Below are 27,362 nucleotides of genomic sequence, written 5' to 3' on the forward strand. Positions count from 1 at the left end.
TACAGTGATCAGGTTCTTTAAGCTTTACTAGCCTATGCTATTTCTCATGGTTATGCTCTCTTCTACTACAAAACTTTTATTGATTTACACTTTTTGTTGCTGTCTTTGTGTTTTTTACATGTTTAGTAGTTCGATTCTAATAAAACTGTCATGCTTCAGGAGCCTTGTTTCTCTCTGCCTCCTTCTTCTTCGCTACTACTAGTACTTCTTCTTTTTCTTTTTCTTCTTCTTCTTCTTTTTTGAGTCTTTTTGAAATTTGAAATTCATGACAGCTGCAGAGGAAAACATTGCGGATATTCTCAGGCTAGTTATTAATTAGGCTAATTACAAAATCTTAGAGCGAGTTTCAATGGAGTGTCGTGAAACCAAAATCAAAGTAATTACTTTGGCCAATCAAAAAGGACGGAGACAATCCAGTAAACCAATCAAAACTCGAAGTAATTACAGGTGGCCGACACAAATCGCGGGAAAATGTGCATTCGCGAGCCACGATTGGTTTTGGTTTCACTTCTGATTGTTTGAAAAAATGGCAGCAGAACTTTGAACCAATCACTGAGTGAAGTAATGAAAAACGAAAGCAATTCGCTAATTACTTTCGACACTCAATTGAAAACCGCTCTAACACAACCTTCTAGTGTGTTACCCGAAGATCGTGTTTCTGGCTAAGAACAAATGGGGCTTGGTCATAAAAGTATAAAAGTAACTCCTCTAACTTGGTGGATAGCGAATGCAAACTTTATCCCGTGGAGTACTGTTTGCAGTAAACGCCCGTCTCAGGCTTAAGCTTGAATCTCGAGGGAAGGGGGTCAAGGGGTACGATGTCAAATGTTTTGTTGCCAAGCAGGTTCCGTTTTGCGATATTTTATCGACTTATGCAATAGGGTTATTTAGCAACAGAACAGGGACGTCAGTGGCGACGGCACGCGCAGAAAAAATACCAATGAGAATTCAGATTAGAGTAGAATCCACTCTTTTCTTCTCAATTCTGAATTCTCACTAGTATTTTTGCTGCGCGTGACGTCGCCACTGTTCCCGTTCCCGTTCTGTTGCTAAATAAGCCTAATATCTAAAAAGCAACGTAAAATACAAGATAACTTGTGATTTGTGGGCGAAAGTGAACATTTATGTTATTTGTGCTTGTCTAGGTTACTAATCTTGAAGAGCGAGGTCGTGTTAAATGCTTCCAGTATTGGCCGTCAGAAGGAGGCGAAACTCGTGGCGACATACAAGTAGAATTGAGAGAAACAGTAGAGCTGAGTGATTTCGCCATCCGCACGTTTCGTTTGAAGAAATCCAACGACAGAGTTGAGCGAATAGTCAGTCAGTACCACTACACAGTATGGCCAGATCATGGTGTTCCCTCCAACCCTACATCGGTGCTCTCATTTGTCAAAAAAGTTTCTGGGGCGAACCCCCCTGATGCTGGTCCTATGGTGAGTATTATGGCTACTACAAATTTAGCAAATTTCCGTGGGACCTTTTCTGTTTTACCCTTCTCCCCTTAATCCACGGGCTCACCTTCCCCCCAGTTTCTACCACCAGTTTCCTAGTTCCATCTAATCGATCGAATACCGATTACAACGTCTCCATTCATATTACTCACGCTTCACTGGTCAGTAAAAGTTCCCAGGTAGATTCACTACAGTATCTTATCTCCAACTGCCCTGCCCCGCTGGTTCCCATTTGCTTCATGAACTGGGAACGGGAGAACGGTTACCGTAGTCAATTTAAAACTTACGTAGGTTAAAGTACCATGTCGAGTTAATTTCCGCCGCAAAGGGAATGATGCCAAACAGTGATCAAGTGTTTATAGTTACATGGGAATTACTTGTCTTTTCTTGTAATTCATCTGCAGCTATACCGTTTTTTAAACCCCACGGCCAAATGCCGCCTTATTTGTTTAAGGTTGTTCATTGTAGCGCTGGTGTTGGAAGAACCGGTACTTTTATCGTTGTGGATGCCATGTTACAGCGTATCGCAGCAGAGAAAACTGTGGATGTTTTTGGGTATGTGATGTCCTTACGGTGTGACAGGAACATCATGGTTCAGGTGGAAGAGCAATATATTTTCATTCACGAAGTTTTAATGGAGGCAATCCTTTCTGGATGTACTGAAGTGCGGGCGAATGACCTGCGAGCTCACATCAGGAATCTCATGGATGTCAATCCAAACACTGGTAAGTACGGCCTTCTGTTCAAATTGCTTTGAACATTTTTGCAGTGCGTCATTTCAGTATGTCATTTGACAAATACGTGTGCTAGTTTGTTTGGTTGTTTGGAAATAAATGAGCTCGAGCAGCTACTTTTATTTATTTATTTATTTATTTATTTGTTTATTTATACTAAGTCGACCTCGTGCCCTTCACTACACAATCAATAATTACACAGGGGCACCCAACGTCCGGAAAATATCTGTTCGGAAGACGATTTGAGACCTAGAATTTTCGGAACATTTGTTCTAAAATGTCTTGCTTGCCTGCCTGTCCTAGGATTTTCGAACATCTGAAGAACGGAATAATTGCCCATTTTAACGGATTTTTACCCTAAAAAGGTCACCTAGAATTTTCGGGAGCCTTTTCTCTAGCTGAAATTTTCGAAAAGGTTAGTTTTGATCCCTATAATTTTCGTATCACTACACTTTCAGCTAGGAAATCCGAACAGATAAAAAATTTTTAGGGGATAAAAATATGCCTATATCTACCGTTTAAATACCAAAATACGTTTAACAATGCTATGTTTAAGTGGTTTTGAACAATATTCTCGTTGGGTGCCCCTGATTACAGCCTTTCGTTGTAGATCTTCTCAGCTGAGGACGTGAATTGAGTCAGTGTGATCACTCCAATGGACAATTTTAAATTAACTGAAATATTTGCTTGCAAAGACAATTTTAATGTTTTGTCATTTGGTGCTGTGACAGCAGTCTCTATGATCCGGCAGAAGGGGGCTCATTGCAGATTAGGAATGCAGGTTCAAAGACCCCTCTCAAGGGATTGCAGCACACGTGACTGCTAACGGAAATTTTTACAGCGGCAAGAGCCTATTGCCTCTGGCCAATTTACTCCAGCTGTTGAGGTTGATTCTTTGGGACCAAGTAAACGAGAAGATAAAACAAACAGCGGCTACAAACATGATGACAAAGTATAATGATAAAGCGCAAGTAACATAATGATAAATAATAAATAAATATAAATAAATAAAACATAATGATTAAGCGAAAGTAAAATGCGCTTTATCATTATGTTTGTAGCCGCAGTTTGTTTTATGTTTTTGATAAGTTGAAATGGCCAGAGAGCAAGAATATTTATTATGTCAAGTAAACGAGCTTCAGGAAAGCAGCACAGCTATAATTATCTACCTTAAATAAATTTCCAGATGGGAATACATAACTTTAAATTACTTTGTACCAGTAAAAAATGATATCAGTGGTAGCGTCATGCGTAATAGAAAAAAGTACAATAAATGTTGAAGAGATGCGATACTTATCATGCCGTGTCGTCTGGATTTATCAGGCCAAACAGAGATGGAAGAGGAGTTTATTCGTTTAGGACGGGGAAGCACTCAACCAAACACCAAATTCCAGGCTGCCAACATGCCCTATAACAAGACCAAGAATCGATATGCAAACGTATTGCCGTTTGATGACTCCCGTGTGAAGCTAAGTGTTATCCCTGGAATAGAAGGGTCTGATTACATCAACGGTAGCTTCGTCGACGGCTACACGATGAGACACGCATTTATCGCCACCCAGGCTCCTATACCAGACACGATTCCGGATTTTTGGCGCATGATATGGGAACAAGAATCCTCCACTGTGGTAATGTTGTCCAAAGAAACGGAAAGTGGAAAGGTAGAAACAATGCACCTTCACATTTTTTTCTAGATGTCTTTTAGAATCGGCTTATTGTTAATGTAGTTCTCGAAGAATTCGCAGCTTTCTCCGGATATGGAAAAATCATATCTGGTAACAGACATACCTGTCAATTGATGGTATCCAATGATGGCTTTGCTAATTAAAGACTATTCTGACACAAATCGTCGTCTTATGTTAGCGTAAGGAACTGCTGGGCCCGGTTGTTCAAAAGCCGATTAACGCTAATCCCAGATTAAAAGTTAACCAAGGAGTTTATTTCTCTACTCCCAAATGCTGTTCAGCGCTGATATTCGGCAAAACTTTACATTAGAAGAAGTCAATCTGGAAAAACAAAAATAAGCAAAGAAACTTTCAACAAAAGGTTGAAAACATGAAAGAAAAGTCTACGCTAATCCTGGATTAGGTTAATCGGCTTTCGAACAACCGGGCCCAGCTGAAGTATATTCAACTTTCCCTGTTCAGTGTGTTTTCTCTTTTCGTTGCCGTTTTTGTGCGTTATTCATGTCATATGAGAAATAATTGGATGAGGCGGAATGAGATGTGAGAAAATTGTGCACATCGCGGAGAGTGTTATCCAAGGGTGTTGTCCAACACAGCGGTCAAACGTCTGCGCATGTGCGAGCGTTGGAGTGGCGAAAAGGTGGCAAAATGGCGGTGCGAGCTTGTGGGCTGAAGTTGTGACACTCAAGTCTGTCTGGAAAGTCTTAAGTTTTCCTTTTACCTTCTCTTGTTTCCTTTTACAGATTTCTACGAACGTTTCAATTTTGTTTCGTAAATTTTGCGTTACACCGGTTGTTTCCAATGTTTTCCTTCACTTGATCCAGTGTGACGCCAATCGTTCTGCGTGGTTCTTTTGTTGGGCAGAGAATTGATAACTGGACGAACGACGATGCTGTGTCGGCTAAATATGTACTGTTTTTTCTCTGTTTTCTGCACATGCGTTCACAGGTTAAAGTACACCGCTACTGGCCAGCAAAACAGCCCGCCAATATTGGCAGTTTGGTAGCAGAGATGACAAACGAAATGTCTTTTGAAGACTACACCATGAGGGAGATAAAACTCACTAATACTCAGGTATAACAGGTTCTATCCTACTTTGAAAGGGAGGCGAATGCGCGAAAGTTTGAAGATTTAGTGAGGTTGGCGCAGTGGTGAGAGCCCTCGCCTCGCACCAATGCGGCCCGGGTTCGATTCCCGGTCCCGGTGTCATATGTGGGTTGAGTTTGTTGTTGATTCTCTCCTTGCTGTGAGAAGTTTTTCTCCGGGTGCTCCGGTTTTCCCCTCTCCTCAAAAACCAACAATGCCAAATTCCAATTCGATCCGGAATGCACGGACACATGTTCAACGAGCTCCTCAGCGCTCTTAAGGTGTTCCGTGGGTAAACAAATTCCATTTCCATTGCCATTTCCATACCATACTCAATGCACTTTGCATTTTTGAAAACGTGTGAATCTATTTTGTTGTCAGTTTTTTATGTGGACCTGGTCTGTTCGTGGTCCCTCACACGGGATTGTCCATGTCACCGTTATCAGATGATTTTTTAGATTGTTTATATTGTATATGTTGAAGGTAATTTTTCGTTTCAGTTAATGCTATTTTTTACTGAGTAATTTTTTGCAACATATATATTTTCAATTCTTTCATTGCTTTGGGTGGGCACCTCGCATGTTTCTGATTAAGTTCTGATCATTTTGAAAGATCTTACTTATAAACCAGTAGGAATTCCAGACGATTTTTTCCGCCAACGATTTATCGCCGCGACATCACAAGGGTTTTAAACTGGCTCGGATCTTGTAAATTTATCATGACTTGCTGCGACGGTAAACGGGCCTTTTTTCCCCTACGGAAAGATCACAAAACGGTTCTTAGAAGCTCATTTCTTATTGAATGTGTCCCTTTTATATATCCTTAGGAGAGCGCTTCCCGAGCTGTTCGTCAGTATTATTACACTGGGTGGCCTGATGTTGGTTCCCCAGATTCTGGCACTGGATTAATTGATCTCATTGGTCAGGTACAAGGGTGGCAGCAACAATCAGGAAACAGCACCATCGTAGTGCACTGCAGGCATGTTTACTCTACTCTGATGTATGTGTTGTCGATCAAATCTGGTTTCAGGTTGAATCCGTTTTTACCTGTAGGTTAAATTGGTGATCCTAAATTTTACCTACAGTCTCGGTCACAAATGTTGTAACACAGACAGCAATTTGCCCCCCCCCCCCCCCCCACCCCTCCCCCTTCAATGTTGATGTTTATGGGTTGGAGTGCAAAAACCAACCGGTAAATGCAACATTGATGGGAGGGAGGAGGAGGAGGGGTACGTTATTAACAGCTTTGACGCGCTTCACTTGCTGTTCAAGCGAAGTGTTACAACTATTTATGACCGAGATTGTCTGGGCTTTGAATAACGCCATTCAGATTTACAAACAGCGCTATTACTAATGTATTCTGTAACGGTTTCTTTCATGGGACTTTCGCAATTAAAATACGTCGAAGCATGTTCAGTTACTTTTAAAATCGATATAAAGAGTTGACTTGTGTCTCAAAAGGAAAGATATCTTGAAGATTTACGAGCGAAAAGGTGCACAAGCGTAATGGCCTTTAATTGAACACTGTTTCGATATTAAACCTCACACCGCCAAGAGCTTTTTACTGAAGCCACATTAAATTGAAGGACTTTCCGATCGTAAAGGTGCTGGCTTTTGTAATATTTCCACAGCAATGGTTAACAGAATTTCCAAAGGAAATAGGAACACTGGCTCGAGTTTAAAAGGGTTCCTCAAAAAGAGGGCGTAAGTTCAAGCTAAGTAACACACTGAGAAGCACCTCATGCGCTGTGTCAGGGTCCTGCGAAAAAGAGACGGGATTTTTACCTCTAAAAGAATAGACACTGTGACACAATCATCCGAAAGAGAGGTGGTGGTATCAAGTACTAGTTATTACCTTATCTCGTTTTCAGCTCTATAGCGTACGAAAGTAAATGTTCTCTTTTTGGTGTGTAAGTACACTCTTACACTGGTGGAGTATGTACAAAAAAGGTTGTTGGTTTCATCATAAGGTTGCAACTACTATTTTAAACGATTTGTCTTTGTACTTTTTTTTACTTAGCAATCAATTGTCTTGTTGTTTTGCCTTTCAATTTGTATTGAAATTATAGCTCTGCAAAGAGAAAGTTATATTTACTGGTATATTCCCTTAGACAAAGGACTCCACCCATTGACTTGTAGAAAATTGCTTGTGCAAACAATGAACATCAGTATTCACGGTCCTCTTTGCCCAAGTGTTTACTAGAAAATATGCACTAGAACACAACTTAACAATGGCGAGATTTTCAAGCCATTGGCCTTTTTTTTTTCAACTGTACGCCATGATGATGATCCGGCCGTTGTCAGTAAATTAATACAGTCTACTGAAATTATTTAGCAATGAACGGATTACCATGGTGTACCATTGCAAATAAGCCTAAGAAAGGCGCTTTTGTGATTTCTACTAATTGTGCTTACACATAGTAATTACTAATAGTTTAGAACGATTAAACTTCCTTGTTTTTTCAAAACACAACGCCAAAATTAAGATGAAAAGGATGGCGATCCGTCAACGGTACACCACAATCCCGAGTAACCAAAATAGAAGACGAGTTTAGGACTGGGGATAAACTAGTTCAGGAAAACAAACACTCACAAACGAACGCGCGTCATTCCAGTCTCTTTCATCCATTACACCTGCACAGACGAAGGAAAGTTCCCGCTCAGCGGTACAGAAGATAGGCGTATCATAGGCGTATCCCCGTTAAAGAAAACTCACATATGTAATGGTCTTGGGTGCTCGCAGGTGAACCTCATGGCCTTCCAATAGTAACAGCAAACCATGCCATAAGATGATATTTGCTGTTCATCTGAAATAATTTAGAAACACTACTTCCGCCGCTTTTGTACCTACCCTGCGAAAGTTGTACTGGTCAGGTTGCAAAATGAGTTATAAATATATGTCAGAGGACTTAAAAGAAACGTTTTGCCTCAACTCGATGGCCCTTTCAAATGCAAGATGCGGTATTTTCCTCTTCTTTTTTTCAATTAGATTTGAACTAATCAGTTATAAAATACGCGAATCGCGCTTGACGGGAATTCAATGTTCCAAGTGGCACAGCCCTTTCGCCTACCACACCAACTGCGCCAACTACCGCAGTCTTCCTCTATTATTTTAACTGGTAGCCTTATTTTTCAGTAGTTATCAGGATATACAACTTAACTTTGGAACCTTTTCAAACCCTCCTTTACAGCTAATGGCCTACTTTCACTTTGTGGTAATTCTTTTCTAATAAACACGTCAGTCTCTCAAAATATCACTAATGTCGATTTTTTTTAATTGCTTCTGCGTCCATACACTTATCCATTCAGTCAAAGAACTGTACTATGAACTTACCAGTGGTACTCCAACTCGGACCGTCCAGCCAGGTGATCTGGTGACGTAATTCGGAGGACTGGGGAGAAAAATTTTAACGCCGTATCCCACAACCGCGCGCGGCCTTATTTTTTAATTCAACATGGCAGAGGCGAGGTTAGATCTCGTCGGATCTATTTGAATGTTCATTCAGTAACAGGAAATGTGGTAGACACGGAATGATCTGTTGAGTTTTGGCGATGGAAGGTACTGCAGGGAGTTTGGAAACATCTAAAGCCGCGCGCGGATGTGGGATACGGCGTTAAAATTTTTCTTCCGAGTCCTCCAAATTACGTCACCAGATCCCTTGGAGATCTATTTAGTCCTGTGTCTTCACCACTATACTACAACGACAGACATGCTCAACACAAAGTTCTTTCCATTATTTACTATCGTACAATAAGTCAATTGATATCAATGTATAATAACCCAAAGCTAATCCTAACCATACCCTAATTATTCTCTAGGCTTAACTGATTTAGGCTCCAAAACTGAAAAGTTCCGTCGATTCATCTGAGTGCGTATTCAACCAATGTAAAAACGGATTCAACCTGAGAACGGATTTTACCGGCAGCATATGTCCCAACCACAAGTATTACCCGACCTCAAAAGCACAACTTATGGAGTGTATTGTATGAATGATGTTTATCTGTGTTTTTCTTTATTAGTGCTGGTGTCGGTCGAACAGGAGTGTTTTGTGCTTTGAGTAACCTGATTGAGCGCTTGAAGAGTGAAGGTGTTGTCGATGTGTTCCAAACTGTCAAACAGTTAAGATCTCAGAGGCCTGCAATGGTGCAAACCAAGGCAAGATTTTTTTAGTACGCTTTACCGATTACTCGTCAGTTCAGACAATTCTTGGCAGTCTACTGATAATTTTTATCAACATTCTCTTGAAACCTGTTTCCAGGACTTAAAATATTGTGTTTTCATTTGAAATAGCTTGTTGATTTGGTTTTGTTACGTCCGTTCAGGGGGAAAAGTAAACAGCACCAAGGCGTAAGCTATTGTTGTTGTTTCAAAAAAGGTGATCTTTGCATGAAATAGAGTAATGCGTTTATATTATTGCACTAAAAAAGAGTGTTTTGCTCTCCACTGGTATCACAAATACTGACGAAATGTGTTTTCTTTTTCAGGAACAATACGAGTTTATTTATTCCGCACTAGGAGAGTATCTGGACTCTTTTGATGCCTACAGCAATTTCGAGTAATTTGGCGGCAGAAACCTGATAGTAGAAGAGTAGAAGGTAGATAAGTAATCATGGAAGATAGGCAATACGAGGATAGCCCTGAGGGATATGGCAAAGCTCCCCTTCATCTTTACTCTCCCAACCCAGCACGGACCGACCAAGCTGTGTGCTGGTTGGGAGCATTGCTCAAGGCTATTGTTGACTGCGTTCCTTACTTATTATCAAAAGAGAAATATCAGGCAATACCTGACTTTTAAAATCGTTGCAAAGGCTTCAAAAAATCTATTTTTGGTCTTAACCGACACCTGTTACACAAGCTCACGCAACTAGGGGTAGGATTCCGCCCGGGTTGGCGGGCAAGATAGAAAAATTCCGCTCGCTCGCGCATTGAGAAAAAAATTATACTCCCTTCCCACCCTAAATCCCCAAACTACGGTTAGTCACAAAGAGCTTACAAATTAGCATTTCGTAAAACGGATAGAGTTATCACGTTTTTTATCAAGAAAGTCATACCCAGCTTTTCATCATGCGCAATAAAAATCTAAGTCATTTCTCTCGGTGAATTTAGAATTATGAGGCAGCCTAGGTAACGAATTCTTAGACATAGAAATCACTCGTAACATTTTCTCAGTGGTAATCACAACAATTCTACGATTTTGTGATAGGTTTTCAATGAAGTATCATTGAGAGTAGAAACGTAATTAATGCCTTTAAAATGGACATTCAAAAGCGGACTTTTGACAAGCCAGCGCGGTATTTCCTTATGACCGGCAGTGCCGGATTTTTTTGTCATGAGTCATTAATCAAATTCAAAAGCTTCACGTGAAGATATTACATGATTTACTTTTACAATTATGATAAATGCGTTTGCTATGTTTACGTAGCTGATGACTTAATAGCTTCTAAAGCTATCTTTTTTACTTAGTCGTGTGTTTTCCATTACAGTCATTTGGTCATAATCTTTTATTACTTTCATAAATTAAAAAGACCAGGGTCAGTTGTGGAGTTTTCAGACCACGTATTATTTTTACATTCGCATTCACTGTGGTTTTCAAGCCAGTTTAGTTAGAATTTTTTTAAATTGCGTTCGCGGTTTCTTTTGTCGTCGTCTTCCTACTTATTTAGCTAAAGAAATAAATTTGACGAAAGGCACGTCCTTTAAAAACAATGTCATTCTATTACGTCATAACCTCTGACCCTCCCACCCACCCTCTTCCTTACGTTCTTGCGCCTAGTGGTGACAATTCGTGTCGGTGGCAAAAGCTGCAAACGAGGTAAATACCCTGAATGTTGCTCATGATTAGGCGATCATTACCCTTAATATTCTCTTAATCCGATGAATGTTTACTATTTACGGTGTGTAAGGAGATCAAGCTGACTTTTTGTCTCCCCGCATATCTACCCGTCTAGCCCATACAAGAGATAATGAAAAGATGCGCAGAGAATCCCTCCAACTTTATAAAGACCTTTTTATGACTCCATAGAAAGCGTCATTCTTCCGGGAAGGGGAAAAATGAGGCCAGAAACGCAGAGCGCTTTCTGCCGTAAGTTAATAGAACTGATTCCAACTGAGATTACGAGGTATCTACCTTTAAAAAGCGTTACTTCGATTTGAAGTGTTCAACTCAAGGCCATTCTGTGTATACGAAGAAGGTGGAAGGAAATAGTGCGTGCAACTGCTGACAAAAGTTAACGCCTGGAGCTCCATTTTGTGGCCTTACTCTCGTCATACGCAACTGGACTGAGTCAATCATGATTCATAAGCAAGCGTGTAGTTTTGTATTCAGTTCAACCAGTTTATTTTTTTTAACCAAAATGTTAGCCTGTGTATAGCCGCCTGCTCTTCTCAAACATCAGACGGCTGTACACAGGTTACCAAAATATATATTTCGCGTGAAAAAGCTACCTCACCTCCGACTGAATTTTTCACAGGTGATAGACTGGTGGGATAGCTGGCGGGGTATTTCATTGCAGGATTATTGCCCCCTCAGGGATTTTGCCCAGGGACAAAATCTCGAGGAGGCGTCATTGTAGCTTGCGCGTATATAGATTTACAGTAATATAATAGTACATATGTAGTGCCGGTGTAGGATCTACCGTCACTTCAACTACCTCACTGGATGAGGAAATTAATGTCAGAATAGGGAAAGCTGCAGCAACTTTCGGCAAACCAACAAAAAGAGCATGGGACAACAAACGGCTCACCTTGAAGACGAAGATCAAGATCTGTGAAGCATGCGTTCTCGGCACACTCCTGTACGGATCAGAAACATGGACCATGTACACCAGACAAGAAAAAAGGCTTGACGTCTTTCATCTGAGATGCCTCCGTAAGATCTTGGGCATAACTTGGAGTGACAGAATGACCAACACCAAAGTACTGGAGCAAGACTGAGATGGCTTGGACCTGTGAGAAGAATGAATGATACACGCATTCCAAAACAGCTGCTCTATGGGGAAATGGCTCAGAGTAAGAGACATAGGGGAAGACCGAAACTGAGATACAAGGATACCTGCAAAGTCAGTCTGTCAAGATGCGACATAGATGCTAAGACCTGGGAAGAAACAGTCAGGACAAAACAGCGTGGAAAACAGCAGTGAAGGAAGGAATTACGCTACTAGAGAACAGCATGGTCAACAACCAGATTGAGAAACGCCAGTGCCGAAAGAACAACAACAGCAACAGAGAGATCTCACTGATATGTACATACTGTGACAAAAGTTGCGCTTCCAACATTGGTAGAATCAGCCATGAAAGAAGCTGCAAGAGAAGGATGTCTCAACTGTGAACCAGAAAACGACAGATATCTAGCAAAGTCTACTAGCAGCAAAGACCGTCTGCATAGACGCAAAGAGCCAATTACTATTATGTAGTGTGTATTACCAGGAAAAATCTCGACTTGAAAGCTCCAAGCGCGAACGGAATAATCGGGAAATGATGACGTTTTAACATCAAATGCCCTGGGGTAAGTCTTGGTAATGATGACGTAGAAGAGAATGCCCGAAGGACGAGAGATCACGGGAACATAATTGTGGAAAACGTCTTGCCATTGCGAAATACTTTAATACTTACGAGCGCTGCGTTACACATCACATGCCGTGCAATCGAGACTCAAGTCTGTTTTCTCACAAAGGAGCAGGAAAGTGACTAACTTATCATACCACATGCGGGGCAAAATTACTGAGTGCTGATTGGCTGAGACGGAGGGCATTTTTCTTAATCACGAGAACACTTTTGGTAATCAAGATGGCGTGATTACTTGATCTTGATTTGTTAACAGTTACTTATCCACAGCACTCGAAGTTACAAGAGAATCCTCTTCCCAATTAAATTACTTCTTTGTCCACATATAAAATACATTTTAACAGCAACGATTTATTGAATTGAACTTTAACCGCCATCATTTGTCGCGGCACTGAGGGGGCCTCCCTTTATGTGATAAGTATATGTAATCGCAATGTGCCCTCGTGCAATCAGGGATCAATTTCATTTGTATTTTCAAAGGTTTCCAAATTGCCCTTGTCGCTTCGCGACTCGGGCAATTTTGTGAAAACTTTGAAAACACGCGTGAAATTAATCCTTAATTGCCCTGGGGCGCATGCGATTTCATATACTTATCACAACAAGGAAAATCCTTTTAAAATTATTAAAAGAGTCGCGAACGGTTTCATTTGGGTAAAAGTTCATGTCTGCCTCTTTTTCAAAGCGAGTCTAAGTGCAAAGTTTTTGTCATGGTAAGAAAAACTTGGCACTTAGATTCGCTTTGAAGAGGAGGCAGACATGAACTCGGAAATGGCCTATTGACGAACATTGCGCAGCCACACATAACTTTCAAATAAATTATCTCAACATTGGAAACTCACATGCAAAACCATGTCATTGGTAGCTGCATTGTTGGGGATACTCTCAAAACTTCCGAATTCTAATTTTGTTACCAGAACAATTTTCAAAAAATGTTTCAATTTACCTATTCATCCGGTCAGATTTTAACACTTCCTTTTTCTTACTGTTCATTTGATCATTTAATCCTATAATTGCGATTATATAATCCAGATCAAGGACATCTACATAAAGGATTGATAAACCGTGCAACGTCAGTGGTTGCACTTTACTCATTACTAAGAAAAACTTCATCCTTTGCAGCATGTTACATTTTTAAAAAAACAATTGCCACATTGCGATAAAAATTGACCTTGCGTTCCCTTTAGTTTCTGTTTCAACTGGTCGCCATCGAGTCCGCCATAATCAAACCGTCTACTCACAACGCCCTTTTCATATTCGGTACTGATTTCAGGGTTTATTTGAGGGGCTTTGTATTATTTTTTGTCATAATTTTTCCTTACCTTTTAAAGAGAATTTTGAGAGAATTTTAGCCTATCAAGGGTTCCAGGAACACTGGAAACAGCTTTTCTGAGTGTTCTTTTTCGAAGACGTCCGAGGGGAAAAGGGCTATGCCCCGAGACTCCCCAGGGTTGCTCTCGTCTTTGGCGTTCGCAAGGCGCCCCAAAAAATGTCACGTCCGGTGCTTTCAGAAATATGTCCGCTACTTTACAAAACTGTGGAAAACACTTGTGATTTGTTTGCTTCGCGCTTCAACATCAACTTCTCCATTTGTAAACGGCCACCCGCTCTACCTGGGCCCTGGACACATTGAATTTTGCCTGCAACTATACTTAACAGCGGGAGAAGCTGTATTGTCAACTATTGCTAGTTTAAACACGCGGGAGTACGTTGGTTGCTTCGTTGTGTTTTTGCCGAGACTGAAAATCCCGGACGGACTATTCAAATTAGGCAAGAATCGTATTGGGCGGGATTTCAAAACTACTACTCCCCATGCCACTCGCGTCCCGCTCGCGGCCAAATTTATAATCCTGCGATCCCGCTACTGTGGCTACGCTGGCTACAAAGTTGAGCGTGACCTAGCGCTCCTTACAAAGGAGCGCTATTGTCTATTTATGTGTGAGTGCTTCTTTATTTTACGGTCTCAAATTACAATTCAGCGGGAGTCGAAGCGTCGAGAGATTTTTGTCGCATACCGTAGTCGTTACAAGCAGATCATTGGAAAAAGAATTACTAATGAATTACTGAAGCGGACTGCAAAGTGAGCCGAATACATTTGAGCTATGAAATTAGTACGGCAACTCTTCTTTCTTGCTTTTCCGTGTATACTCTCACTGGCACGAACGCAAGGTAAGCTGAATACGAAAAAACGTCCGCAAAGCGAATTGTAGAATGTTTCTTTGTTTGGATGTTCCCAAACTATCACTGACAAGATCGTACATTTATGTACTACCGTAAAGGAAAAGGAAGCTTGTGTATTGATATTCAAATCATTGAAGAAGTTGACTCGATGCGATGGGTTACCTTAGAATGTATCAGTGTTCTGAATTGCACAGAAAAATGTAATAAGAGTGAAACTCTTTAGCGAGTACTTTTCAAGTGTATCTCGTCCTAAAACGAAAACAGTTTTACTTTTAGAAAATGTTTTCAATAACAATTTTATGTCACCATAAATCGGCAAGTCACATTACCACTGAAATACGACACGCTCAGATCAAGTATATTTTGAATTCACCTAACTTCACAGAATTAAATAAGGAGAAGTTTACGTTTTTCATATTGAAGTAGTTTAAGTCGACTGACGAACCTCTCTCTACTTTGTAATGGTTCCCAACGTATAGAAAAAGCGCACGTCACGTTCTCGGATCACATTCAAAGAGGCATCTCTGTTGAACTTCCGCGTTTCTCATTCCCAGAGAGATCCTTCTAGGAAAATCGATCGACTATAATCATTTTATAGGGGTATGTGTACTATTCTTACCAGCTTACTTTTGAGTTGATCATGACAAAGATCAATAACACAACTGCTTTTCATGTTGACAAGGAATATTCTGAAGGCCACATGTAAACGATTTCTCCAAGCTTAGGTCCTTTGCATAGCTATACTCATGCTTTTAGCTGCTGCAAAGAGACGGTTCCATCATTTTCGTGTGTAATTGTAATAAGATTAACATCCAAGCATCTCCTTTCTGCTCTTTTCCCTTTAAATCTCTCACGTTTTAAAGAGGTTGAAAGACAGAAGGGAAGGCTTTTTACAATTTATTATAGAATTACTCTTCCGTTCTAAGTAATTTCATTGTTCCTTCTATCCTTCGCTCTGGTTGTCATGCAAGCCCTGATTTTTGTTGTTGCTTTTCCCTGTAGAATCATTTAATGCTAATTGAAAGCAATTCATATCTGAAAAATAAGACAACGCCGAGTTTTTGAATGGTTATTTCAGCTGGATCATCGGATCTTGCCAAAAAGGTTATTATGTTATTAGTACCGTGTACTGACTGTTTGTTTGGACCAATCAGTCTATACCTTGACCTCTGATTACTGGGAAAACACTAAAAAAGAAGTGATTGGTTTCGCCGGCTTCTCTTATTGTTCGTTACTAGGAGAGATACTATCATTAATTTAACGCACACATCGTTTTCGATACTGCAAAGCCTCGTTCTCGTTTCTAATTGTGTGGCTTTCCACGACGATGATGTGGCGAATATTTCATATCTGATTGTAATTGTAACTTTAGGGATGATTGATTGTTTCTTTTCATTTCGTTTTCATTTGATTGACGTTTAGTACAGTGATTTATATCCTGTATTGTGAAAAGTGGTTATCTCAGTGCCCTTTCATTAGTCGAAAACAAATAGCTCTAATCCACTTTCGAGAGAGGACTCTTTCACCTCATTCTTTACTTCCTCATCTTGATCAATTAGTTGGCGAGGTTACGTACGTTTTGAGTCAAAACATGTAAATCACTGAATTAAAGAGCGTTTCAGTCGTATTTCCGTGTGGTGATAGATAAAGTAAAGTAAAAAAGTCCCTTTATTGTCGCGCAGGGATATTCAAGGTTTGATTTAAACAATAAAAAAACAGATATTAGAAACACAAAAGATTGAAAGTGATGCTCGCACTGACCAGAAAGCAATTGCCTGTTATAGACACCCAAAAAATTCATATGGCTCCAAGGGGATTCGAACCCATGACTTCTTCGATGCCGGTGCAATGCTAGAACAGTTGGGAGAAGGTCAATATTGTTGGGTTGATGTCTTCCCGTATGAAGAGTATGAAGACTAATGAAAGAAGGAAATGTTTATTTTAAAGTGCGGATTATAGACGGAAGATTGAAAGTGATGCTCGCACTTATCAAACCACTGACTGAATTTTAAGCAATTGGGAGCTCGTTGGGCTCGGCTCAAGTTCAAGAGCATTGCACCGGCATCGCAGAGGTTATGGGTTCGAATTCCGTTAAAGCCGCCTGAAATTTTCAGGTGTCAATACGACAAAATTGCTGAAAATTGTCCTTTAAAGTGCGAGTATCACTTTTCGATCTTTCGTCTGTAACCCGCGCACTTCAAATAAACATTTCTTTCCTCCCACAATTGGGAGATGGTGTCAAGTTGACTATGGACGAAGCAAATTCAGTCAAGTTGGTTTTGAGGGTCATGTGAACCCTTCGCTCAAATTCAGTGCCCTACTCACTAGGGAGCTTAAGGTAATTCCCTTGAAATTGTTCTACTATCAAACGTTTTTGGAAACTTGGCATAATTAACATTCATGATATCAACATTAAAGAAAATCAATTAAAAAGTGGAGTCACCGTGCTTGTTTACGCGTCAGCAGGCTCTTAAAATGGGGTATTTTTACTGGTTTCGCGTTAAAAATCCGAATCACCTTCATACTGAATTAAGTCTTGGTCACTTGAAAGACACGAAACTTTATTTTGAAAATAAAGCTTCTTTTATTCACATAAGCAGTATTGCTTCATTCACGCCGTTTTTGATTGCCTGGTTGTGGGAATAGTGCACTCTTTGGGACAGTTCCGTGGTTAGCTTGAAGTCCTCGCCTTGGCCAAAATATACTCAGTACGGAACTGTTTTCCAAAAAATTCATGTTCTACTATCAAACTTTTTTTCTTCTTCAAATATGTTCTTTATTAGACTGTTCTTAGCAAATACGTCAAAAAAAAAATCGGTGGTCACCGTGCTCGTTTGAGAGAAAAAGAGCATTTATTTCGCTATCGGGCTTAGTTTGAGGGAAATCTCTTACGCTTTGTACGCGCACGTGCTCATGTGCGCGCGCTAATGACGGCGTCGAAAATCGTGCGCAGTAGGGATGCACAATGCAATACTAAGCAATTACCTTAAGCACGCGCATTTTTGAGACGCGGGCGGCAACCGGGAATGAGCTGTTTTCCCTTTTAACTTGTCTTCGCAACCACACTAACATTGCTAAATATCTTTTCTCCATTAGAGATGATTAGTATATAATTTCCGGGGTCAAATCATAAGTAGTTCACATGACTCAATCGACTGAGAATTTGCTGTTTTAATGAAGTTATTTAGTTCCCTCCAAGAGCTGCTAAAGGCAAAAGCAACACAAAAGAAATCTACAGTGAAAATGCGTGCCTTTCGTGCATCACGGTTATTTTACCTCTTTTGAGTAAAAATATTATGAGACAAAATAGGAAATATTATATGGAGATATCGTAATACGTTACAAACTGCTTTAAAATTTCCTCACAAGGAGCCTCTGAGAATGTACATACATTTTTAGTTTAATAATTATGCATGAATTTTATAAGAGAATTTATGCTATTATTGGCAGTTAATTTTACAAATAATCGTCTTTCGTGGCTCATGATACACCGCCTCCAAGGGGTGTAGCCTTGTTGCTTGCGCTTTGCTAAAGCCAGTTTCGACTTTACAAGCTAAGTGGGCTGGTTTTAAACATACCAAAGCTGGATCATACAAAAAATGAGCTGTATCTCATGTGAAGTATCGGAAATGATCAATATTGAAGAATTTGCCTTCAGGGATTTCGGCAACCGTGACCTGTGAAGATCCGTCAGTCACGTCGTGAATTTCGGCATGGAAGATTTACAAATTAATGTACTTCTGAAATGCGGACGTTTTCATTTGATGCTTACTCCTGTAGATTCTACAGACTACCCTTACCTTCAGTGCTGAGGTTGGATGATCTGCTCTGGCAATGATCTTGAAATGATGGGATGCTGCTACTCGATCAGGCTTTTATAGGGTTTAAGGGATTCTCTGAACCCGTTGACCTTAAGTCAATATGTCTCATTTTACAACAATTAAGCTTCTCTCTACCATAGTTTTACCCCATGGGGGCGGGGGGTACTCCCAGAAAAACGAACGTTCTTATCGCCAAATGATGCAGAAGTAGCTTCTTCTAAAAAACATACCAAATTCAAGACTTGAGTGAACAAACCAAAGACCACACAAGACCAAAACGGCTAAAAAATCATACACTTTGGGCTACCAATGTAGCATACAAGTGAGGACCCCGCTCCCCCACCCCGCCAGGAGTTTTACCTGACTGCATTTTTGAGTCGACCTGTGCTGAAATGAGACGTTGTGAGATCCCAAAACGTTGGTAGACATTGGGAGCAATACCAGTCCAGAAGAAAGACAGCAAGGCAGCTTTTGAAGTCTTGCTCAAAACTGTATGGGGCAATCCGCATACAGTAGATAGGATATTCAGTAGTTTTCCTTGTATTGTATTCAGGCATTAAGCAAGAAATATTCCGAGTACGATTAGAGACTAAATTTGACGACACGAAGTCCTGTTACCAACTAATTATAACCATTACAATTTCCGAGAAAACAAAATTTTAATGCATTCCTTTTTCACTGTCTAATGTTACAAATTTGCTCATTTTGGAAAATCCCCAGTTTGGTAGGGTAAGTAGTTGTTGCTATGGTTATTGTGATAAATTCTGTGATTGGTGCTCTTAATCTGATTGGTTGCTGTAACTGTCCGATTTCAGGTATCCGATTACAGCCAACTTTACGATTTCACTGTCCGATTTCAACCCTACACAATAATTAGTGAAAAATAAAGTAGTTAATACACCAATCAAATGTGAGAAAATTGTGATGCTTATGATTAACTGGAAAACCGTTCGTGCCCATCCAGCCACAGGATAATTCGCCCGTATTGCATAACCTAAACAAGATGAAATACTTGCGATAGCGATGTCATCTTTTGGAGGCGGCGCTTAGGGCGGGAAAAAGGCGTCCGTGCAGTTATGCTGCAGTTTGTGTCGAACATAAACAAACGTTCTGCACGCCATGCACGTATGTTTTGCATTTTGGCACATTTATTTGCGGTCCTCGTCCTGACAATGACATGAATTTTATTTTAACTAACACAAATACAACATACAAGGCGGTGTGAAGTTAAGTGATCTAATCGTAGCAAATTATAAAAAAAAATTTGTTAAAGGAATACATTGGTAAATAATTAGGTTAAGTATTACTTCATGAACCAAGTACAAATTAAAGAAATGTCGATACTAATACTACTGTAGCCATTTACTATGGACCTTTTCATGCATTGATCAGTTGGTAATGAGTTTCTAAAGGTAACTACCAGTGTGTGGACTGAGCGCTATAGATTTCAAGTCACACGCTGAGTTGATGGGAAACCGAGTCATTCGCAAAATCACTTTGACGTCTTACATAAGTTTTTTACCTTTTTACATCAGCCAACACTTCGCCGAGTCCGTCTGCGTCCGCCTCGCCGAAAACATCAAGGACAGCTGTTTTGAATAGTGTTCCCACGTCGTCGGCTGTTTCGCCCTCAGTACCACAGTCTTCCGGTCCTTCGTCTTCATCAAATCAAAGCTCTTCAACGATTAGACTGATTGTTTCTACGCCTGTCTATCCAACTCCAAGCCAAACGCCTTCAGGTATGAGAATTTGTTGATAGAGCAGTTTTCAAATGACTGTCGGATGTTAAGTGTTAAAGTGCCCCTGTGACCAAAAAATCAATTCATATTTTTCTTTGGATTTCAAAACTATGTTAACAAAACACTAAGTGACCCACGTTTTAAGCCTTGATTTCAAAAAGACACCTCTTTATTTTAACTGTAATTTTCCTATTTAATGGTCCGCCATTACTAACATTATGTTCTTGAGAGAGCTGGATCGAGGAGAAAATTACGTCATAGGCTCACTAGTTTAAGAATGCAATACGTGTGTACGCCGCAGAATTAATATGCAGCAAGGGGGTTTTGGGCTTTCAGACTTTTAAACTCACGCTTTGCATATATAATAGCTGCGTTCACACGCTGAAATTTTAAGCTAGTGAGCCTCTGACGTCACTTTTCCCTGGATCCAACCCTCTGAGGTCCAATCGGTCAGTTTTGAACGTGAGTAATGGCGGACCGTGAAATCCAAAACTTACACTCAAAAGTAAACGGCCTTTGGATAAAAATCAAAGCTCAAAATTTTGCCAGTCAGGTATTAAGCAAACACACTCTCAAAATCTGAAGGAAAAAAGGAAGTGGTTTTTTCGATCACAGGGGCACTTTAATGAGTACAAATACAGCTGTAGATTTCTTTACTAAAACATCACCTAAAAGATTCGTGAAAAGCAGTCCCTTACGTGTTCGGAAGGGATATTTTTGCAATTTTTGGCACTTAAAAAGGTCACCTAGAAGTTTCGGATGAACAAATGGTTCCCTGGCCATGGAAGGTAACGTTCAGCTAGCAATTTCTGAAATGCAGATTTCATTCCCTAAAATTTTCGGACACTCCAATATTCAGCTAAGATAAACGAACAGATCAAACTCTTCAAGGTGATAAAAACCTGGACGGACTTTATACATTACAAGGAGCCTACAAATGTCTCTCACTTGGATGCCCGTGAACATTGTTTCCTCGTTTGCGAGTGACTCGACTTCGACGGCCAAAGAGGATCCAGCAGCGTCATCTGAACCTGGCCCGGGTTGCCGCGAAGCATGGTTAGCGCTAACCAGCGTTAAATACCGTGGAAACCCGGCTATACGTTTTGATACCTATTAGCCAACTGTTAGCGCTAACCAGGCTTCGAGCAAATGGAGGTTCGCCATTTCGAGTTGCTCGATATGTGAAGCGAGTTGTGAATATACTGGAATGGAAGTTTTATTACATTCAAAGGCTTACTTCATCAACGTAACTGACCTCGTTGTTAGGAATAAGTACTGAAAAGCCGGTATTACGCACTTGCATATCGTGCGGAGCCCTTGGCTTTGTTCATTATTCTTGCGTTTTGTTTTTGTTTTTTCTCTGTTCTCGTCCACGTCTTCGCAGCTAACGCAATAGGGAGTTTAAGGAACAAGGATGGCACAGTCGGTTAGTGCGCGGCCTTGGTGCAAGAGGTCTTGAGTTCGATTCCCGGATCTCGCATCCTTGTTTCGACTTCTTTCCCTTCCGTGTAGCTAAGTAGCTTTAAATACCCGTAAATCGGACCACTTGCGGAGAGGGGGGAGTAAATTGAGCGCACCATCGACCTCAGGTTTGTCAGTTGAATTACTGTTACGAGTTATCGACGTTAAATATGGTTGCTTTACTTTACTTTTTTACTTTAACGGCGTCGGCTACGGCAACGACTACCCCACAAGGCGAGAATATTATTGGTTAAGGTGGGCGAACACAGTCAGTTTCGCGCGCGTTCTTGCTAACGCAATGCAGCGCGCGGGCAAGGATTGCAAAAAAATTAACATGCCTTCAATACAGCAATCATTTTATTTGCTCAATGCTTCTGCTATCTGTACTATTTTTCCTCATAATTGAACAAAGTGTTTTGAGGGTTTTAGTCTTTTATTAGAAATGTATGTTAGAAAAGGTAACGGTGCAAAGACCTCCGTAATTCGCAGATTTTTCTTTGTTATGGAAAGAACCCAGTTAAAGGCAGCGCATGCGTAGTAAGTTAAAAATTTGCGATTTAATGCGGAATAGCTTTCCCGGAAATACTCCTATTTCTCGAGAGCCACTCGTTAGAATTTAACGAAATTTGGCACGAAAATACTTTAGGAAATAAGTAACTGGAATATTGAAGAAAAATTGAACTTCCAGTGAACCTTCAAAAAGGGATAATTAAAGATCTCTCTGTCAAATTATTATTTAAATATTGTGAACTTGTGAGCATCGTTACAAGCTTGCTGCATGCAAATTATAAAGAAAATCTAACGACCAGATTTTCTGCAAATAAACAAAACCGATTTCAAAGGCCTCTTTATATTTTATTCATGTTGCCATGGCAACAGCATATACGTCAGCTTAACTATCGAGAAACTAAAGTTTGTGTTGTTAACTTGCTTGCTACCATTTTTGGCGACCAAACGAACAAGGGTTCTAGAGAAAAAGGTAAATGAAACATAGGTATCAAAAACTGTGTTCAGCCACCTTAAAAAGGATGAAAATAATTGTGCTGCACGTGCGTCACGCATTTCAGCGGTATTTCTTTACCCCACTCCACAAAACAACAACGTGAAGTCACCAAATTATAGGTTTTGACCATGCTAGCACACATACAACCATCTATTTCCTGTATTTATAATGGTAATAGGATTGAGTGGAGTCCAATTTGGTCTGTAATCATACGAGTGATTAACAAAATCGGACAACCGCGTAGCGGGAGTCCGATTTGTTTACTGACAAGTACGATTAGAGACTAAATTGGACGACACGAAGTCCTGTTACCAACTAATCATAACCATTACAATTTCCGAGAAAACAAAATTTTAATGCATTCCTTTTTCACTGTCTAATGTTACAAATTTGCTCATTTTGGAAAATCCCCAGTTTGGTAGGGTAAGTAGTTGTTGCTATGGTTATTGTGATAAATTCTGTGATTGGTGCTCTTAATATGATTGGTTGATGTAACTGTCCGATTTCAGGTATCCGATTACAGCCAACTTTACGATTTCACTGTCCGATTTCAACCCTACACAATAATTAGTGAAAAATAAAGTAGTTAATACACCAATCAAATGTGAGAAAATTGTGATACTTATGATTAACTGGAAAACCGTTCGTGCCCATCCAGCCACAGGATAATTCGCCCGTATTGCATAACCTAAACAAGATGGAATAATTACGAAATACTTGCGATAGCGATGTCATCTTTTGGAGGCGGCGCTTAGGGCGGGAAAAAGGCGTCCGTGCAGTTATGCTGCAGTTTGTGTCGAACATAAACAAACGTTCTGCACGCCATGCACGTATGTTTTGCATTTTGGCACATTTATTTGCGGTCCTCGTCCTGACAATGACATGAATTTTATTTTAACTAACACAAATACAACATACAAGGCGGTGTGAAGTTAAGTGATCTAATCGAGTAGGTGACCCATAGCAAATTATAAAAAAAATATTTGTTAAAGGAATACATTGGTAAATAATTAGGTTAAGTATTACTTCATGAACCAAGTACAAATTAAAGAAATGTCGATACTAATACTACTGTATCCATTTACTATGGACCTTTTCATGCATTGATCAGTTGGTAATGAGTTTCTAAAGGTAACTACCAGTGTGTGGAGCGCTATAGATTTCAAGTCACAGGCTGAGTTGATGGGAAACCGAGTCATTCGCAAAATCACTTTGACGTCTTACATAAGTTTTTTACCTTTTTACATCAGCCAATACTTCGCAGAGTCCGTCTATGTCCGCCTCGCCGAAAACATCAAGGACAGCTGTTTTGAATAGTGTTCCCACGTCGGCTGTTTCGCCCTCAGTACCACAGTCTTCCGGTCCTTTGTCTTCATCAAATCAAAGCTCTTCAACGATTAGACTGATTGTTTCTACGCCTGTCTATCCAACTCCAAGCCAAACGCCTTCAGGTATGAGAATTTGTTGATAGAGCAGTTTTCAAATGACTGTCGGATGTTAAGTGTTAAAGTGCCCCTGTGACCAAAAAATCAATTCATATTTTTCTTTGGATTTCAAAACTATGTTAACAAAACACTAAGTGACCCACGTTTTAAGCCTTGATTTCAAAAAGACACCTCTTTATTTTAACTGTAATTTTCCTATTTAATGGTCCGCCATTACTAACATTATGTTCTTGTGAGAGCTGGATCGAGGAGAAAATTACGTCATAGGCTCACTAGTTTACGAATGCAATACGTGTGTACGCCGCAGAATTAATATGCAGCAAGGGGGTTTTGGGCTTTCAGACTTTTAAACTCACGCTTTGCATATATAATAGCTGCGTTCACACGCTGAAATTTTAAGCTAGTGAGCCTCTGACGTCACTTTTCCCTGGATCCAACCGTCTGAGGTCCAATCGGTCAGTTTTGAACGTGAGTAATGGCGGACCGTGAAATCCAAAACTTACACTCAAAAGTAAACGGCCTTTGGATAAAAATCAAAGCTCAAAATTTTGCCAGTCAGGTGTTAAGCAAACACACTTTCAAAATCTGAAGGAAAAAAGGAAGTGGTTTTTTTGATCACAGGGGCACTTTAAGCACGCGCGTTTTTGAGACGCGGGCGGCAACCGGGAATGAGCTGTTTTCCCTTTTAGCTTGTCTTCACAACCACACTAACATTGCTAAATATCTTTTCTCCATTAGAGATGATTAGTATATAATTTCCGGGGTCAAATCATAAGTACTTCACATGACTCAATCGACTGAGAATTTGCTGTTTTAATGAAGTTATTTAGTTCCCTTGAAGAGCTGCTAAAAGCAAAAGCAACTCAAAAGAAATCTACAGTGAAAATGCGTGCCTTTCGTGCATCACGGTTATTTTACCTCTTTTAAGTAAAAATATTATGAGACAAAATAGGAAATATTATATGGAGATATCGTAATACGTTACAAACTGCTTTAAAATTTCCTCACAAGGAGGCTGTGAGAATGTACATACATTTTTAGTTTAATAATTATGCATGAATTTTATAAGAGAATTTATGCTATTATTGGCAGTTAATTTTACAAATAATCGTCTTTCGTGGCTCATGATACACCGCCTCCAAGGGGCGTAGCCTTGTTGCTTGCGCTTTGTTAAAGCCAGTTTCGACTTTACAAGCTAAGTGGGCTGGTTTTAAACATACCAAAGCTGGATCACACAAAAAATGAGCTGTATCTCATGTGAAGTATCGGAAATGATCAATATTGATGAATTTGCCTTCAGGGATTTCGGCAACCGTGACCTGTGAATATCCGTCAGTCACGTCGTGAATTTCGGCATGGAAGATTTACAAATTGATGTACTTCTGAAATGCGGACGTTTTCATTTGATGCTTAGTCGTGTAGATTGTACAGACTACCCTTACCTTCAGTGCTGAGGTTGGATGATCTGCTCTGGCGATGATCTTGAAATGATGGGATGCTGCTACTCGATCAGGCTTTTATAAGGTTTCAGGGATTCTCTGAACCCGTTGACCTTAAGTCACTGTCTCACAACTATTAAGCTTCTGTATACCATAGTTTTACCCCATGGGGGCGGGGGGTACTCCCAGAAAACGAACGTTCTCATCGCCAAATGATGCAGAAGTAGATTCTTCTAAAAAAAACGGCTAGAAAATCATACACTTTGGGCTACCAATGTAGCATACAGGACCCCTCCCCCCGCCAGGAGTTTTACCTGACTGCATTTTTAAGTCGACCTGTGCTGGTTACGTACATTTTGAGTCAAAACATGTAAATCACTGAATTAAATAGCGTTTCAGTCGTATTTCCGTGTGGTGATAGATAAAGTAAATTAAAAAAGTCCCTTTATTGTCGCGCAGGGATATTCAAGGTTTGATTTAAAATAACCTACCGTAACCCTAACACCTGAAATTTTCAGGTGTCAATACGACACAATTGCTGAAAATTGTCCTTTGAAGTGCGAGTATCACTTTCGATCTTTCGTCTGTAACCCGAGCACTTTAAATAAACATTTCTTTCCTCCCACAATTGGGAGAAGGTGTCAAGTTGACTATGGACGAAGCAAATTCAGTCAAGTTGGTTTTGAGGGTCTAAGCACGCGCGTTTTTGAGACGCGGACGGCAACCGAAAATGAGCTGTTTTCCCTTTGGTGAGAGCAACTTTTAACCTCGAAACGACTTACAAACATGTTTTCAATCGTGCTTAATTAAAACAATATTGGTGACATTTCTTGTTTCTCAGGTTTCGATCGCTTTCCCAGTAGTTTCCGGGTGCTAAAATCTTCTGCGGGTACTTGCATATTCATTTGGAGTGGCTTGTTTACAACGTCATTTGAAACGGTCCTTACAAATCTTTCTGGTAAATTATTCGGTAAGCGTGTAAGGAAGCGGTTATTCCAACTTTTCGTTCCAATGTAAGTAAGGAAAAATGGGAGTGTGACGCCTCGTCAGTTCAACTGTGCATGAAGCAGCATAACTCTGTCATGGTCAATTTTGAGTATTTTATGTATGTGAACTAATAACTAACTTTATTTTAACACAGTGTCGTACTTGTAACATGTTCATTGCCGTAACTTTAATATCGTCAGTTCCCACGGCCTGCTCTCGTCTGATCTTGTAGCTCAGTCGGTAGGGCAGCGTGATCTAACCCGAAGGTCGTGGGTTCAATTCCCACCCTGGTAACAGTTTTTCTCTGTCCTTGTGTGGGCCCTTTTCCATCAATAGGGCTAACACTCACATGGTTCATATGGGCTAGAGATACTCAGCACTTCACATTACACTCCATTCTCGTCACCAGAGCCTCGGATCGACCCAGGGCTCTGGGAAACACTATGCAGGAGAACATGCGCCGTACGGTTCTTATAGCCAAAAATTGGCCATTTGAACCTTACGGCGCCTGCTCACTCCTCGAGATAACATGAATGCACCAATTAGTGACGCTTTTGATTGTTCTTCACGAAAACCAACGAGAAGACAATTTGTTTCAGGGTTCCCCAGAGCTTTTCTCTCCCTCAGTCAAGAGAAGAGCTCTGGGGTCGAGATTGATTACACTCTAATCAGTTAAGTGTGTTCAAAAATGGATTCAGCCTGAGAACGGATTTTACCGGCACCATATGCAGCTGTTTCGAGAAAGGTTGTCCAAAAGAAGCATAAATGTG

At 40.3% G+C, this 27,362-nt stretch overlaps 2 protein-coding genes and 2 long non-coding RNA genes across 6 annotated transcripts in view; 2 read left to right on the plus strand and 2 right to left on the minus strand.

The window, feature by feature from the left end:
* Window positions 1-10,662, plus strand: part of LOC137974462 (receptor-type tyrosine-protein phosphatase delta-like) — a 78,660-nt gene extending 67,998 nt beyond the window's left edge. For both annotated transcript variants that reach the window (XM_068821471.1, XM_068821472.1), the window contains 7 exons: window positions 1,146-1,433; window positions 1,906-2,176; window positions 3,509-3,846; window positions 4,819-4,944; window positions 5,783-5,934; window positions 8,976-9,111; window positions 9,441-10,662. In XM_068821471.1, the coding sequence (XP_068677572.1) occupies window positions 1,146-1,433; window positions 1,906-2,176; window positions 3,509-3,846; window positions 4,819-4,944; window positions 5,783-5,934; window positions 8,976-9,111; window positions 9,441-9,515 (1,386 nt within the window). In that variant the 3' untranslated portion in view covers window positions 9,516-10,662. The remainder of the gene's footprint in view (window positions 1-1,145; window positions 1,434-1,905; window positions 2,177-3,508; window positions 3,847-4,818; window positions 4,945-5,782; window positions 5,935-8,975; window positions 9,112-9,440) is intronic.
* On the minus strand, window positions 51-18,648 carry LOC137974468 (uncharacterized). Its single transcript, XR_011117467.1, has 3 exons — window positions 18,498-18,648; window positions 11,700-11,901; window positions 51-272 (listed from the first exon to the last, which is right to left on the minus strand). It is a non-coding gene; the product is annotated as an uncharacterized lncRNA (long non-coding RNA).
* The window catches only part of LOC137974463 (receptor-type tyrosine-protein phosphatase delta-like), a 112,354-nt gene continuing 99,468 nt past the window's right edge, over window positions 14,477-27,362 (plus strand). The window contains exons 1-3 of the mRNA XM_068821473.1: window positions 14,477-14,685; window positions 20,054-20,257; window positions 23,972-24,172. Of these exons, the coding sequence (XP_068677574.1) occupies window positions 14,619-14,685; window positions 20,054-20,257; window positions 23,972-24,172 (472 nt within the window). The 5' untranslated portion in view covers window positions 14,477-14,618. The remainder of the gene's footprint in view (window positions 14,686-20,053; window positions 20,258-23,971; window positions 24,173-27,362) is intronic.
* On the minus strand, window positions 22,043-25,768 carry LOC137974467 (uncharacterized). 2 transcript variants are annotated; one of them, XR_011117465.1, is made up of 3 exons: window positions 25,609-25,768; window positions 23,959-24,236; window positions 22,043-22,685 (listed from the first exon to the last, which is right to left on the minus strand). It is a non-coding gene; the product is annotated as an uncharacterized lncRNA (long non-coding RNA). The 2 variants fall into 2 exon arrangements; XR_011117466.1 differs by having other exon boundaries at window positions 22,044-22,685; window positions 23,959-24,166; window positions 25,609-25,725.

Source organism: Montipora foliosa, chromosome 10, assembly GCF_036669935.1.
Source record: "Montipora foliosa isolate CH-2021 chromosome 10, ASM3666993v2, whole genome shotgun sequence".
Taxonomy (NCBI): domain Eukaryota; kingdom Metazoa; phylum Cnidaria; class Anthozoa; order Scleractinia; family Acroporidae; genus Montipora; species Montipora foliosa.